We start from the raw sequence: 16,316 nt of genomic DNA, 5'->3' as shown, positions 1-16,316 counted from the left end.
CACTGATAAATAATCAAATATTTTTGGATTAAATGTTACACCTTGGGGTAACAAGAATTATCTTTTGGATTTGTCTTGTTCATGTTCTTTTTTTCTGTTGGCTTTTGTTCTCCTCCTCCTGAACTGCTCTTAAGAAAAAACGTAAGAAAAAAGAGACTGAGTAACCGGGAAAGGGATTGGATTTTTTATTCCTTGCTAAGCAATTCTCTTAATGGGAGGTGTAGCATTTGCTGCTTTTTTTTTTTTAAAAACCGTTTAATGAATCTGACCTGAATCTGCTTTGAGCTCAGTAAAGATTTCTTAGCATAGTCTTGCCATCTTATTTGGCATGAATATGCTGGATTTGTAATGGAGTTAGACTTGAGGGCAAAAATTGGGAAGATTTTAAGTAATATACTTAGAGCTTCTAATTTTTGGTTTCACATACTATGTACTTGTCAAATTTAATGGTTTAAATAAAATGACTTAAGGCCAGCCTCTGCCCACTGGTGCTACAGCGATGTGCTTTATGGCAAAATCTGGCACTGAAATGTTTTCATGTATATCTTTGAGTTCCTAGACACTGCCTCTAGCCAATTTCCTATTGGAAAGCATTGGAGGGTTGACTGCTCACAGCAGGCATCTTGAAAGCATAACTGCTAATGATTCAGTAAACTTATTTTTCTTCATGGGGTTTATTTTTCTTGTGATTATTTACTGAAGTTTTTAACAGCTGGCAAACAGCTTCATCTAGGATGTGGCTGTGAATTTTCTTGACTAAGCAGGCATTATTTCAGGGAGAATTAAATGATTTTAGGATGGGTACCCTCTTCCCTCTTTGTGTTACCTGCTTCATGGAGATAAGAAATTAGTAATATGGAGAACAGGGGACAATAACACAGTAAAAGGTAAGGACCTTTTGCTTATCTATGCAGAAGGGATACATAATGTCTGGATGATGACTGTATTCATAAGTAAATGTAAAAGAAGCATTCAATACTGTGAAATGTCTGAAGATGTAAAATTAGAGTTTAATGGTGAGCTTCCTACATTGCCAATGATTAAAGGTGAATGCTGTTGGGTGCTGAATTCTGGATTCTGTTCAGGTTTCCTCACCACTATCCTTGCATTCTGACTGTCCTTCAGAGTAATTTTTCATATTAGAGGATGGATAGGGATGGAAAACTGGCTTCTAGTTCACCTGTTCCTCATTCAAGTAAGGTGAGTCACTCAGAACAAACTCAGTGTCATTTCACAAACTGATTACGCCTTCTGTAGACTGTGTGTCATTCCCAGAGGAGTTCCTGAAGTACTGTTTGTAATATGACAGTGAGTTAGGTTGTTGCAAGGCAGTCAACAAGAGTTGTAAACTGTGCAAGCAGACTTTTACAATAGTTTTTGCTTTAAACTTCCTTTTGTTCTGTGTCCCAGATAGTCTTAAAGATCAGGACTCATTTTTCTTCACTGTAACCCACCCTCTCATTAAAGCCATCATTGGAATGGATAAAATTATTGTGACTTGGGCTGCTTAATGGGCTGTGGAGTGTTACAGTGCAGTCCTTTATTCCTAGAGTGTACCTCCGGGGTTCTCAGACTTTTGTACTGGTGACCCCTTTCACGTAGCAAGCCTCTGAGTGCGACCCCCCCCCTTAAATATACAAAAAAGTGTTCTTAACATATAACACCATTATAAATGCTGGAGGCAAAGTGGGGTTTGGGGTGGAGGTTGACAGCTCGTGACCCCCCCATGTAATAATTTGTGACCCCCTGAGGGGTCCCAACACCCAGTTTGAGAACCCCTGGTATACCCAGTCTGCTGCCAATCTAAGGACTGAGACACCAGCGTTAGGAATTGAGTTTAGAAGTCACACTGCTACTGCTGGGTTATAAGCCAGTCCTTTAAACAATCCTTAATAAAGAGTTATCAATTTAGTGACATCCAATGCTGTATTCTCTCTCTTCAGGCTATGACTTCTGCCAGGTCCTCCAGTGGTTTGCTGAGCGGGTTGACCGCATCATCCTCCTCTTTGATGCCCATAAGCTGGATATTTCTGATGAGTTCTCGGAGGCTATTAAATCATTCCGTGGCCAGGATGACAAGATTCGAGTGGTGCTGAACAAGGCTGACCAGGTGGACACCCAGCAGTTGATGAGGGTCTATGGTGCACTCATGTGGTCCCTGGGAAAGGTGATTAACACTCCAGAGGTGTTGCGAGTCTACATTGGTTCTTTTTGGGCCCAGCCTCTACAAAACACAGAGAACCGCAGGCTCTTTGAGGTGGAAGCCCAGGATCTCTTCCGAGACATTCAGAGTCTCCCACAGAAGGCAGCTGTGCGGAAACTCAATGATCTCATCAAGAGGGCAAGACTTGCAAAGGTAAGACAGGAATAGAGCCAACTTTATTTTCAATGACCAATCTCTTCTACGTTTGTTTCATTCATTCTTACTCTCTCCTCTTATGTCTTTCCCTCCCCACCCAGAAACAAGGTGTTTTCTGGAAAATGCATTCAGCTAACAAAGTTAAAGGAAAAATTATTGTTAAATTATGTATTGAGCTGGACAGTAATGTGGTGAGCCAATCAGTGGACCCTTTTAGATGGCCATAGAAGGAAAAGTACTGTGTTTTAGGATTCAGAGTAGCAGCCGTGTTAGTCTGTATCCGCAAAAAAAACCAGGAGTACTTGTGGCACCTTAGAGACTAACAAATTTATTTGAGCTTAAGCTTTCGTGGGCTAGAGCCCACTTCATCAGATGCATGTACTGTATTTTCCACTGCATGCATCTGATGAAGTAGGCTCTAGCCCACGAAAGCTTATGCTCAAATAAATTTGTTAGTCTCTAAAGTGCCACAAGTACTCCTGTTCTTTTTGCGTTTTAGGATGTTACTCTCTCTGCCTTTTGAAGGAGACTTGAAATCTTCTAAGATATCTCCTCTTTCTAGTAAGGAGAACTTCATACTACTAACATAACTAAGGTGGGGGGGTATGATAGAGCTCTGTAAAGTCATGAATAATGTGGAGAAAATGAATAGGAAGTATTATTTACTCCTTCACATAACTCAAGAACTAGGGGTCACCAAATGAAATTAATAGGCAGCAGGTTTAAAACAAACAAAATAAATACTTCTAAGCACAATGCACAGTCAACCTGTGGAACTCATTGTCATGGGATGTTGTGAAAGCCAAAACTATAACTGTTCAAAAAAGAATTAGGTAGGCTTATGGAGGATAGGTCCATCAATGACTATTAGTCAAAATGGTGAAGGATGCGACTGTGCTGCACGAATCTCTCAACCTCCAATGGACAGAAGCATCTGGCACTACCCACTGTCACATACAGGATACTGGTTCAGATGGACCATATGGTCTGATCCAGTAGGGCCATTCGTATGTACTCCTTGGATCTCATCAACAGCTGCTCTGCCTCGCAGCTGATGACTGAGCAAAACAGGATGCCCCCTTCACCAAAATACCAAGTGTACCACCTTCACAGCACTTGCAATTCCTGGATCAAAGATCACAGTTCAGACCCAGACACTTACTTCCTCTCACACACATGGCAGCACACAGCATTTGTACTAGATCATGGCCAACCAACATATTGCCGATGGGAAGTAACTTCTCCATAATCAAAATGTATTTTGATTTTTTTTTTTAATACCACACACACACCCACACTCCGCTTTGGCACTTCACATCTATTAAAAGGAGTAATACTGCCATATTGAAACTTAAAAATAATTCATTTACTTAACAGAACTGCCTGTATATCACTGTTTTGCAAGCCAACCCAACGATAAAAGTAATATCCCCTGATTAAACCTTCTGTATTTCCAACCCATCATCTCCCACACACTCAGCTAAAGGTGGGCTTTGCATCATTTCCAGAAGGAATCCTAGTCTCTGGCAGACCTGGGAGGAAATGAGCTCTAAGATTCTAAGAGGTCCATTCAGGGCAAATGCCCTACCAACATTGTCCTCTGTTTTAAACTATGGAAAATAGTATTTGCATGTGCTAATCAGATAACTGCTCCTTGCAGTAGTTACTTGATTTGTGTCCATATATCTAGGCTTGGCAGTATTTGATTTTTATTTAGATTGCCTATTGAAAGTGTGTACTTAATGTTTTGTTAGGCCTCTAATTATCCTTGAAACTAGCATCTTATTTGTAAAGCTCTTGGAATCATCACCAGATAGCTTGTTTATAATTTTAAAGCTTTCTGATTATTACTGGTACTTACACTAGTCTTCAAAATCCCTACTTAATGACACTAGCTTCTGCTGTCCTTTCCTGTCTAGGCCCAACCTGGATAAACTTCAATTGCTATGTTTTTTAAATGGTTTCCTCTAAATACTTCCTTCTCTTCCTTAGTAGACTTCCTTTATTGTATAGTATTAAAGTTCTAGATAGAATACTAGCAAAAGTACTCTGATATTCTGTTCTTCTGCAAAGCCCTAGGGAATGTTTAATAATTAGCACCTTTCCTTTTCTAAATCTCAGCAGGCAAATGATATGAAAACGTTTTTTGCCGAAAAATCGGAAGGAAGAAAAATCAAATAACTTTGAAGCTATTGTAGAAGAAATTTGCTACTTACTAAAGATTTCTGTGACATACAAATGCAGATGATAGTATTTTGGGGCTTGTCTGCATGGGTAAATTATACCTGTGTAGGCTAAGGTGTGAGTTTTAACCTATAATATAGTTACACTGGTCTAACATCCTGTGTAAACATTCTTATTACAGTATCTGAGGGCCTTTTATCAGTTTGTCACTTGGGAAACTAAACCAAAGAAAAAGCCACTCTTACACTGGAATAAGAATTTCTATGTAGGGGGTGTTATGCCAGCTTAACTCTATGGGTTAATTGACTATACAGTAAAACTTTCCTGAGTAGGCAGCCCTTAGCGAAATGAGTTAGTAATGTGGAAAACTGGGAACTAGAACTACTGATATTGCCTGGAATATTTTGAAAAAAATATTAGAAACAATTGTCAATCATTATTTAAAATTCCATTTTGATATCATGTTTCTATTAATATTTGTTTCTTAAAAGTTAATCTGTCCTTCCTGCAGTTCTCATCTGATTTCATCAATCTTATTGGCATACTAATCCCTTTCAAAGTAATTGACTGTGATGACTGAGAAGCATCAGGAGCAGATGACTCTTAATCAACAGAAATCCTGTTTTAAATACAAAATAAAAATGGATGAAGTTGAATTTTTTTTAAGTGAAATTAGTGTTCATTGAATGTACTCAATTGACAGCCATGGAAAGGGAAGTCAGCTGCTTATCTAAGCAACAGCAGTGTAATATGTCTCCGTCCTAGCTGATCTTAAAATAGCTGTCATTCTGAAACACAATTTTATACAGAGCTGCACACTCTTCTTTGAACAAAATCATTATGAAGTATTTTATCTTGGTCCATTTCTCCAGACACCCGCAACACCTTCCCAGTCTGTTCTGAAACTCATAACATATCTAAAAATAAAACAAGTGAATTCCCATCTCACTGTCAAGTTCTTATGATTCCTTTCTTATCTTATCTTATCATTCCTTTCTAGTATCACTTCAGAGCCACAAGGGTGTTAGGTATTAGTTATAAAATATTTTGAAGATGGAAAACATTCTTATATTATAAAACCTGTGTGATATTTACGGAATTGTAATCAGTTGGAATAAAAGTGCAGGATTGTAGTAATTGTGCCTTTCAAACTTGCAGTTCCATATTTTTTCTAGATGCTTTATACATATATAAATCTATTAAATCCTGTAGGGCTGTTATTAATTGGCATTGTGTTAGAAGTGTGCATTACCCATACATCTCCCTTCCTGCAAATCTAGAATTTGTATACCGAAAGTTGTCATTTTAATTTTTTCTCCATTCCTCCATTTGTGCAAAAATTTAAACACAAATGTGTGTGAAAACAAATATATATAGTGTTTTTTGTTTGATTTATTGTTTTTATGTGTAGGAGCAACATTGATATGTATATGGTCTGTCAGTGATTAGAGGACTGCAGTAGCTGTCCACAGACTTTGACTGTAATGATCGTTCCATTAGATCTTGAGGGAATAGTGAATTAATCACATTTAAGATGACCAAAATGAAGCCAAAGGAGCAAAAATATTTCAAATACAACCCCAGCAGTATTCCTCCAATTCTTCATTATTGTTCTCCATCCACTGGTATTCTTGCAATTGTCATTTATCACGTACTTAGAGACGTATGGTATTTCAGCATTAGTATTCCTTGTATCAGTGTCTTTCTCAATAACGGCACACTGGTTTAAATTATTGAAATATACACATTATGAACATTCATACACTAACTCTTTTCTTCCTCATTACAATAAGAAATAGGTTTCACCTATGTGAGAATGTAACAATCATGGTGTTCTCTGCAGTGATACATTTATAGGATAATAGGAATTTTATAAGCAATGTTCAGTTTGTCAGACTTCTAAAACCTAAAAGGTCATGTTTAGTCTTTTCTGCTAATTCAGTCAGGTATCTAATTCTCATTTGGAATCCCTAGAATGTGAATGTTCTGGGCCTACATCCCAAGTGTATAATTGATCTGCCAGTTGCAAGGTTTTTGGTGTGTTTTTTAAACAAGAAAACTAACCGTTTCAGAACTCTTGATTCTTACACTGGAATCAAATGAGACATGGCTATCTTCTTGGACACTTTCCAGTGCATCTAGGTTCTTCACTTTTGAACCTTGTCATCCTCAACACACACACACCCCTTTCCTCTACAGATGATGCCACCTGTGTCTCATCTGTTTTGGTGCGAAGGGATTCCATGCAATCGTCTAGGCTATGGGTGAAGTGACTTTTTCTCGATGATTGCAAGGTTACATTTGTTATAAAACAAGAGGAGATGTTCCATGCATGAATATTTGGTTTTCAGTTTGTTTTTAGGTCCATTTCTATAATGTCTTTGTCATATGGACCAAAAATCAACCTTTTAAGAAAAATTCATTAGTACACATACATGCGTACACACGTAAATCTTGCAACTAAAGCAGTTATACCAAAAGTGGGCTACCAAGAACTCTTAGAACTCGGGAATATCAAGTCGTCTTGTTTCTGTTTTTAGTTGGAGGGCCAAAGAATTAGAGTTGGAGCTTTCTCAGCTCTCAGTCAAAGGGGCAGTGCTGACTGAATCTTAGCATAAAGCGCTTTTTCCCAAGTGTCTACATGAAGTTTGAATTAAATCGATATTAACTAACACACACGTCTTATACAGTCTGATTAAAAACCCTTCTCAGTTGTTCAAGGTTTCTGTTTCTTGGCAGTTGAAGTCATTCCAGCTCTAGGTCTTCAGCTGACAATAGAACTCTCAAGCAAACAATGGGGGCAGGGAGAGTGGGAGAATCCTTTCAAGTCTCCTCTAGAAGCCTGAAGGGGTACAAACATATTTCTTTCCTTCACAGGTTACTTTTGTATAGAATGCTGTAAAACATGTTCTGTAGTATCTATGTAGGTATTTGTACTGTGCTTATCACCGTGGTGTTTGCATGCCTATGTTCTCTCTACTGCTACTCTCTGCTGCTTTTCACTCCCACCGTTCCCCTCACCTCCCTCGGTGCTAACTTTTTTAAATATATCAAAATGTTAAATAATTATTTCAAAAGAATTTCTAAGTTTTGGTGAAAAATCATTTGAATTTTTTCTTTGTAGAATTGCTTGTATGTGTGTGTGTATTGCATCTATGCATATATTTAAAAAAAAACATTTTTACAAGGTAAGGCCTCAATGCTGAAAAGATTTTGACACATGCTTAACTCTACACACTGCGAGCGGTTTCATTGACTTAATTGGTCATGTAGGATCAGAGGCCAAGTGAGCTATGTAAGCAGCCACACATTTTAGGATTCATACTAAAGAAATATTTTTCCTGATGCTGGAATAATTCTGCTTCCCCCCCCTCATGCTTCATAAGGCAATCAAGGTATACTGTTATTACAGTATGATGCATGCTCTGTCATCTTTTTGTGGTTGCCTAAATATAGAAACCATGCACTCCCTCTTCTGTAGTGATGCACATTCCTATTGAGTCACTTACTCCACTTACATTATCCTATCACTTGACATTGCTTAGATTGCTTGTGGGACTTTTTTTTTCTCTCTCTCTCTCTCTCTTCCCAAAATAATTTATTTGGCAAGGCAGATGTAGTTGTTTCAATTAAACTTAAAAGTGGGTCTCTGTGTAGGCACAGGTGACACCCACCCATACCTTTGTTGCAGGATCATGGCCTAATTCTTCTATGCTGCTTTCACTCTCATTGTTGGCACTGACAGAATGTCATGCTGTGCTTCTCAATAGGTGCACTCAATTTTTCAAGCATTTTTGGGTGACAATTTAAAGAACACCTGCTTATTTTACAAAAACCCATCAGCAACGAATGCTGGTTAACTTATATTTCTGGAAACCCAAAGTAGGAGCTGCATGAAATGCGCCTACATCTCAAGGGCCTCTTCAGATCCTTTAAATCAGCTTTTGTACCCAATGATTGGAAGATAGCTAATGTAATGCTAATATTTAAAAAGGGCTCTAGAGGTGATCCTGGCAATTACAGACCGGTAAGTCTAATGTCAGTACCAGGCAAATTAATTGAAACAATCGTAAAGAACAAAATTGTCAGGCACATAGATGAACATAAATTGTTGGGCAAAAGTCAACATGGTTTCTGTAAAGGGAAATCATGTGTTACTAATCTATTAGAGTTCTTTGAAGGGGTCAACAAACACGTAGACAAGGGGGATCCAGTGGATACAGTGTACTTAGATTTCCAGAAAGCCTTTGAGAAGGTCCCTCACGGAAGGCTCTTATGTAAATTAAGTTGTCATGGGATAAGAGGGAAGATCCTTTCATGGATTGAGAACTGGTTAAAAGACAGGGAACAAAATATAGGAATAAATGGTAAATTTTCAGACTGGAGAGGGGTAACTTGTGGTGTTCCCAAGGGTCAGTCCTCGGACCAATCCTATTCAACTTATTCATAAATGATCTGGAGAAAGGTGTAAAAAGCGAGGTGGCAAAGTTTGCAGATGATACTGAACTGCTCAAGATAGTTAGGACCAAAGCAGACTGTGAAGAACTTCAAAAAGATCTCACAAAACTAAGTGGGTAAGAAAATGGCAAATGAAATTTAATATGGATAAATGTAAAGTAATGCACATTGGAAAAAATAACCCAAACTATACATACAGTATGATGGGGGCTAATTTAGCTATAACTAATCAGGAAAAAGACCTTGGAGTCATCATGACTAGTTCTCTGAAGACGTCCATGCAGTGTGCAGCGGGGGTTAAAAAAAAAAAGAAGCAAACAGGATGTTAGGAATAATTAAAAAGGGGATAGAGAATAAGACGGAGAATATCTTATTGCCCTTATATAAATCCATGGTACGCCCACATCTTGAATACTGCATATAGCTGTGGTCTCCTCATCTCAAAAAAGATATACTGGCATTAGAAAAGGTTCAGAGGAGGGCAACAAAAATGATTAGGGGTTTGGAATGGGTCCCATATGAGGAGAGATTAAAGAGGCTAGGACTTTTCAGCTTGGGAAAAGAGGAGACTAAGGGGGATATGATAGAGGTATATAAAATCATGAGTGATGTGGAGAAAGTGAATAAGGAAAAGTTATTTACTTGTTCCCATAATATAAGAACTAGGGGCCACCAAATAAAATTAATGGGTAGTAGGTTTAAAACAAATAAAAGGAAGTTCTTCTTCACACAGTGCACAGTCAACTTGTGGAACTCCTTGCCTGAGGAGGCTGTGAAGGCTAGGACTATAACAGGGTTTAAAAGAGAACTAGATAAATTCATGGAGGTTAATTCCATTAATGGCTATTAGTCAGGATGGGTAAGGAATGGTGTCCCTAGCCTCTGTTTGTCAGAGGGTGGTGATGGATGGCAGGAGAGAGATCACTTGATCATTACCTGTTAGGTTCACTCCCTCTGGGGCACCTGGCATTGGCCACTTTGGTAGACAGGATCCTGGGCTGCATGGACCTTTGGTCTGACCCAATACGGCCGTTCTTATGTTCTTATCAGCAGTTTGTCTATTTTAATGTATTTCTCAATAAACCATAGTCAATGTACGTTGTCCTTAAGATGTGTTAATACCCAACTCATCTTTCACATTTCCTTTTATAGCTAGAAGGAGGAATACTGGCATGGATTTTTCATTCTACATAATAACGCCAACCCTCATCCATTTCTTCTAGGTTCATGCTTATATTATCAGCCATCTAAAGAAGGAAATGCCATCTGTATTTGGAAAAGAGAACAAGAAGAGGGAGCTGATCAGCAGTTTACCTGAAATCTATGTCCAACTGCAACGAGAGCACCATATCTCACCTGGGGACTTCCCAGAGGTCAAGAAAATGCAGGTACATTAACTCAAACCAAAATGCAGTTGTACCCTGACTATTAAACAGTGACTTCTGACAAGCCTGGCAAATGTAGGAACACAAAAGTGTCTCCCATAATGCTCTCAACAGTGTGGGTTCTGCAGGCAGTGGCAAGAAAGTGATCATGATTGAAAACTGACTGTTGTGTCCCACACTAGATTAGCATGTTAGGATCACAATAATGAAATCAATGGATTAATTCCTCAGAAAAAAGTATCCTAAACTCATAACATGACATATAGCAATCAAACCAGTATTTCATCTAGTTCAGTATCTTGTCCCTGTAGACAGTTATGGAATAAACTAGTGGTTGGTTTGTTCCCTGAAATTACAGGTTTAGAGCCATTATTTTAAAAAATCCTACTAAATGTAACTGTGGATGTTCATTTCCATATACATGTCTGATAATTTTTTTTAATCCTACTATGTTGTTGGTCTCAATGGTTTCTTATGGCAGTGAGTTCTACAAGTTAATTATGCATTGCATACAAAAAAAAATTAAAAAAAAACCCCTTCTATCACTTTTAAACGTACTGCCTTTCAGTTTTATAGACTGTCCTCTTTCTCTTTTATTTATATGTTAACATAAATTAGGCACTCATATTTATATGTTACCTTCTTTGTACCATTCAGTATTTTGTATAACTCTTGTGTTTCTCCTTGTCTCCTATCTTATCTAAACAGTCCCATTCATTTCAGTCCCTATTCATATCTTTTCATGTCCTCTAATCATTTTCACCATGCACCTCTGAGATCTCTTCAATTTCTGCTATATCTGTGTTTAAGATAGGGTGACCAGAAGAGAGCATGGTATTCCAAATGAAGGTGGACCATTGATGTATGTCATGGCAGCATAATATTTTCAGAATGGTTTTCTATCCTAATCCTTTATACACCCTAACAGTTTTGTTTGCTTTTTTTGACAACTACTATGAATTGAGCAGAGGTTTTTATTGAGCTGTCCACAATGATGTTCAGGTCTCTTTCCTGAGTGGTTGCAGTTAATTTAGAAACCAGCAAGTTGTATGAGCAGTAAAACAAGAAAAACTCAAGACATAGTTCAGGAGTTAGACGCTATAGGAATAATTAATCAGGAGGGAGCGGTGACTGCTTGAAAAGGTAGACTTTAAGGAAGGATTTATATAAAGAAAAGCAGAAGAGTATAATCTCCTTTTTGCTAGGCAGTCATTGATGGTGAAGTTTGGAAACAGGTAAATAAAGTAGAACACTTGAGACAGGCTTGTTACTAAAACGAACTCTTCATTGAGGGCTTAGTATTTGAAAAATGACTGGTGTATTTTCCTAAGTCTCAGCAGCAGATGGCAGCAAAGTTGTGACAAGCGATTTCTCACACACGTTCATGATAAGGAAAGAACAGTGTGGCTAGCAGACTGAGTTGTGGTCTTGATCTTTGCTTCCTGAAACTAAACTCATCAGTACAGCCTTTGTAGCAGGTAATAATGAATGAATTCCAGCCAAATAGCTTGATTTAAAGGAAAACAATAGTCTTTTGGTCTTGCCAGCTTACAAGTGTATAATTCATTTTGTGTGCACATGCTTTTTAAGAAATGAGTCAGAACCACTAGACTCCAGAGTTCTGTGGAGCAAGGAAGCCCTGAGTTAGCCATGATTTGTCAAAGCAATTTATCAGTGTTTAACAGGTGGCTGAGGCTGCCAGGGGGAAAGGGGAAAGTTATAGTGGAAAACTACTGTTCGTAGGTTGAAATCTAGACTCCTAGACTGAAATCTTGGCCCTACTGAAGTAAATGGGAGTTTTGCTATTGCCTTGGATAGGACCAGGATTTCACCCCTATTCCTCCCAAGCGCATGACATGGTGTACCTCCCTCAGCAAGTGTCCCCAAGACACTTCAAATGTTAACTCAGTTATCGAGATCTAGCCACAGCAAGATGGGCGCCATTTTAAAAGCCAATTTTTCTTATTTTAATAGGTCAGCCTTCTTTCTGGTACCAGATATGTTTAAATGAGTACCAATAGAACTGGTATACTTCTCATACTAAGAGACTGTAAAGACATGGACCTAAATCTAAAGTGTTAATCACTATTTTTAAATTAACAATAATAGATAACAAATCTAACTGTATGCATGAATATTTATGAGAAACTACATGAATAGCACCAGCTGATACCATGACAAACAGGAGGCGCAGATTTCTGACCTCATTACTTCAGCAACTGGAAGGAAATAAAGTTATTAAGGGCTACAGCTGGTTATAGTACCTTGGATCTGAACTTTCAGTACCATGACTTACAGCTTTTTAGAAGGTTCTGATTGCAGTGCATAGAACAGGGGTGGACAAACTATGATCTGCAGGCTGGATCTGTCCCCTCAGGGCTTTGGATACGGCCTGCGGGATTGCCACCATGTGGCGCCATGGGCCCCACTCCGGGAAGCGGCCGGCACCATGTCCCTGCGGCCCCTGGGGGAGGGGGGACAGAGGGTTCCACATGCTGCTCTTGCCTGTAGGTACCTCCCCCGAAGCGCCCATTGGCCAGGAATGGGGAATCGCGGCCAATGGAAGCTTCAAGGGAGGTACCCACAGGCAAGGGCAGCGCGTTCAGCCCTCTGCGCCCCCTCCCGGGGCCGCAGGGACATGGCGCTGGCCGCTTCCCAGAGCAGAGCGGGCCAGGGACAGGGCAGGCAGGCAGGGAGCCTGACCTGGCCCCTGTGCGTGCCGCTGTCACCCCAGAGCCATTCCAGGTAAGCAGTGCTGGGCCAGAGCCTGCATCCCGAACCCCTCCTGCACCTCACATCCCAACCCCCTGCCCTGAGCCCCCTAACCCCCTGTCTTGAGCCCACTGTCGCACTCCTGCACCCCAACCCGCTTCCCTGAGCCCCCTCGTACACCCTGCACCCCTCCTCTACCCCAACCCCTTGCCCTCAGCCCCTTCCTGCACACCGCACTCCCTCTGGTACTCCAACCCCCTGCCCCAGCCCTATATTCATGGCCCTGCATGCAATTGCCCCACCCAGATGTGGCCCTCAGGGCAAAAAGTTTGCCTATCCCTGGCATAGAATCTATGCACATCCAGGAATGGGGTATCTATGCTCCCATTACTCAAAGTACTAACACTTTTTATGTAGGATTTCTCTTATTCATGTATTGTGTTTATTAGCAAAATTTGATTACTAAGTTGACATTTTAAGTTCAGCTTTACTGTACAAGAAACTCTGCTCCTTAATGCTATCACTTGTTGGATATGCTTATTTTGACAGAACAAATGCAATCATAATGTGTGAGTGCATGGTACTGCCTTGTTGTGTTAGCGACAATTATCCTTACATAAAATCTTGACCACTTTCTCTGTTCTGATGAGCAAGACCAAGTCTATTGGTTGAAATAGCTGTAGAAATAAACATATAATGTAACCATTTCTGGAGCTAAATATCACCTTTATTATATATGTTAGACAGTTGGGATCATAAAAGTTGCCTATGTATATTTCCTTATATTTCTCTGCTGAGTCTTCCTATCTTGCCCTGCTAAAAAACAAAGGTTGGCAAACTAGATGTCATCTTCACTACCAATAATACCCATGGGATATTCCTTTTCGGGAACTGAGACTTTGACATGACACTTGTCACTAGATCATAGAATCATAGAATATCAGGGTTGGAAGGGACATCAGGAAGTCATCTAGTCCAACCCCCTGCTCAAAGCAGGACCTAATCCCTAACTAAATCATCCCAGCCAGGGCTTTGTCAAGCCTGACCTTAAAAACCTCTAAGGAAGGAGATTCCACCACCTCCCTAGGTAACCCATTCCAGTGCTTCACCACCCTCCTAGTGAAAAAGTTTTTTTTTTTTCCTAATATCCAACCTAGACCTTACCCACTGCATCTTGAGACCATTATTCCTTGTCCTGTCATCTGGTGCCACTGAGAAGAGTCTAGATCCATCCTCTTTGGAACCCCCTTTCAGGTAGTTGAAAGCAGCTATCCAATCCCCCCTCATTCTTCTCTTCTGCAAACTAAATAATCCCAGTTCCCTCAGCCTCTCCTCATAAGTCATGTGCTCCAGCTCCCTAATCATTTTTGTTGTCCTCCACTGGACTCTCCAATTTTTCCACATCCTTCTTGTAGTGTAGGGCCCAAAACTGGACTCAGTACTCCAGATGAGGCCTCACCAATGCCGAATAGAGGGGAATGATCACATCCCTCGATCTGCTGACAATGCTCCTACTTATACAGCCCAAAATGCCGTGAGCCTTCTTGGCAACAAGGGCACACTATTGACTCGTATCCAGATTTTCGTCCATTGTAACCCCTAGGTCCTTTTCTGCAGAACTGCTGCCTAGTCACTCAGTTGCTAGTCTGTAGCAGTGCATGGGATTCTTCCTTCCTAAGTGCAGGAGTCTGCACTTGTCCTTGTTGAACCTCATCAGATTTCTTTTAGCCCAATCTTTTAATTTGTCTAGGCCCCTCTGTATCCTATCCCTAACCTCCAGCGTATCTACCACTCTTCCCAGTTTAGTGTCATCTGCAGACTTGCTGAGGGTGCAATCCACACCATCCTCTGGATCATTAATGAAGATATTGAACAAAACAGGCCCCAGGACCAACTCTTGGGACACTCCGCTTGATACCGGCTGCCAGCTAGACATGGAGCCATTGATCGCTATCTGTTGAGCCCGAAAGTCTAGCCAGCTTTCTATCCACCTTATAGTCCATTCATCCAGCCCATATTTCTTTAGCTTGCTGGCAAGAATACTGTGGGAGACCCTATCAGAGCTTTGCTAAAGTCAAGGAATAACATGTCCACTGCTTTCCTCTCATCCGCAGAGCCAGTTATCTCATCAGTGAGGACAAGCTGTTCCTGGCTGGCCTTGTTGCCACATGTCCTCAGGAATCTTTGCTCTTTGCCATTTTCATTTTCACTTGGGTGTTTGTACGAAGCATTTGAAATGACAGCTAATTAGACAGCAACATTTCATAGCAGCCTGAAATATTTTAATAGCTTTATCGCCGCTGTAAAAGTACATCAACAAGGGCCTGATCTCACGCACCTTACGTGGGCAGGACTCCTACTGAAATCAGTGGGAGTTATAGCTGAGTAGGAAGGTTCAGGTAGGACGGTATTAAAACATTAGTATTGCTGGCATGGGAATAAGGAGTTTGCTATTATTGTACATGGTAGTGTCCAATAAGTATCTATTACATTACCTAAAACTCATTTTAACATTAAAGGTATGACAAAAAACAGGGAAGTTCAGTGAACTTAAGTATGACATTTAGTCCTTAACATGCCTGATAAAAAATATTGTGAAATTGTAAATGAAATCAGTTATTTGAGTTGTAGAAGTTGGGTTGGGGGGAAATTAACTCTAGCTAGAGGGAGGTTCCCCTTATAACTGGAAAAAGTGCTGCAGAACATCTTTAAGTTACTCTTGAGAGACATGGGGCTAAATAAAATTTGTTATGCACAGTGAATTTGTACTCCCAACTTGTGCTTCCCCTTCATTCCCTTAGCCACTGACAAAATGGTTTGTTACAAAATTGAGCCTTGATGCTACAGGTATTTTGACTCATGTTTTTAACTTTCAGTGGATTCGTAAGTGTTTGCAAGGTTGGGGCCTTACTGGTGAACCTCACGCTCTTCCGGTGATATAATTCCTTATTGATATTCATATCTAAATATTTTCTTATAAGGAATACTATTAAATGGAAAACTTTGTCAGTTAAAATATATATAAACTGACAGTTTTCTGTAAAATATTTGTTTCTTGCGGAAGAATGTTGTAAATGTATGTTATTAGTGAAGGATATAATAACTGATTCATTGGAAAATTATGCTTACACTTTCAAATTTAAGGCTGATCAGTGTATGAGGATATACATATAAAATACAAACTTTTGTTTCTCTTTCAAGTGGGTTTAGTTTTGAGT

At 39.8% G+C, this 16,316-nt stretch overlaps 1 protein-coding gene across 1 annotated transcript in view; it reads left to right on the top strand.

Moving 5' to 3' along the window:
• Nucleotides 1-16,316, top strand: part of EHD4 (EH domain containing 4) — a 61,792-nt gene that overhangs the window by 35,235 nt on the left and 10,241 nt on the right. The window contains exons 4-5 of the mRNA XM_045015745.1: nt 1,944-2,356; nt 10,225-10,389. Coding sequence (XP_044871680.1) covers nt 1,944-2,356; nt 10,225-10,389 — 578 coding nt within the window. The remainder of the gene's footprint in view (nt 1-1,943; nt 2,357-10,224; nt 10,390-16,316) is intronic.

Source organism: Mauremys mutica, chromosome 4 (assembly GCF_020497125.1).
Source record: "Mauremys mutica isolate MM-2020 ecotype Southern chromosome 4, ASM2049712v1, whole genome shotgun sequence".
NCBI classification, from domain to species: domain Eukaryota; kingdom Metazoa; phylum Chordata; order Testudines; family Geoemydidae; genus Mauremys; species Mauremys mutica.
The sequence above is the reverse complement of the archived record's forward strand: the minus strand, read 5'-3'. Positions and strand labels throughout refer to the sequence as shown.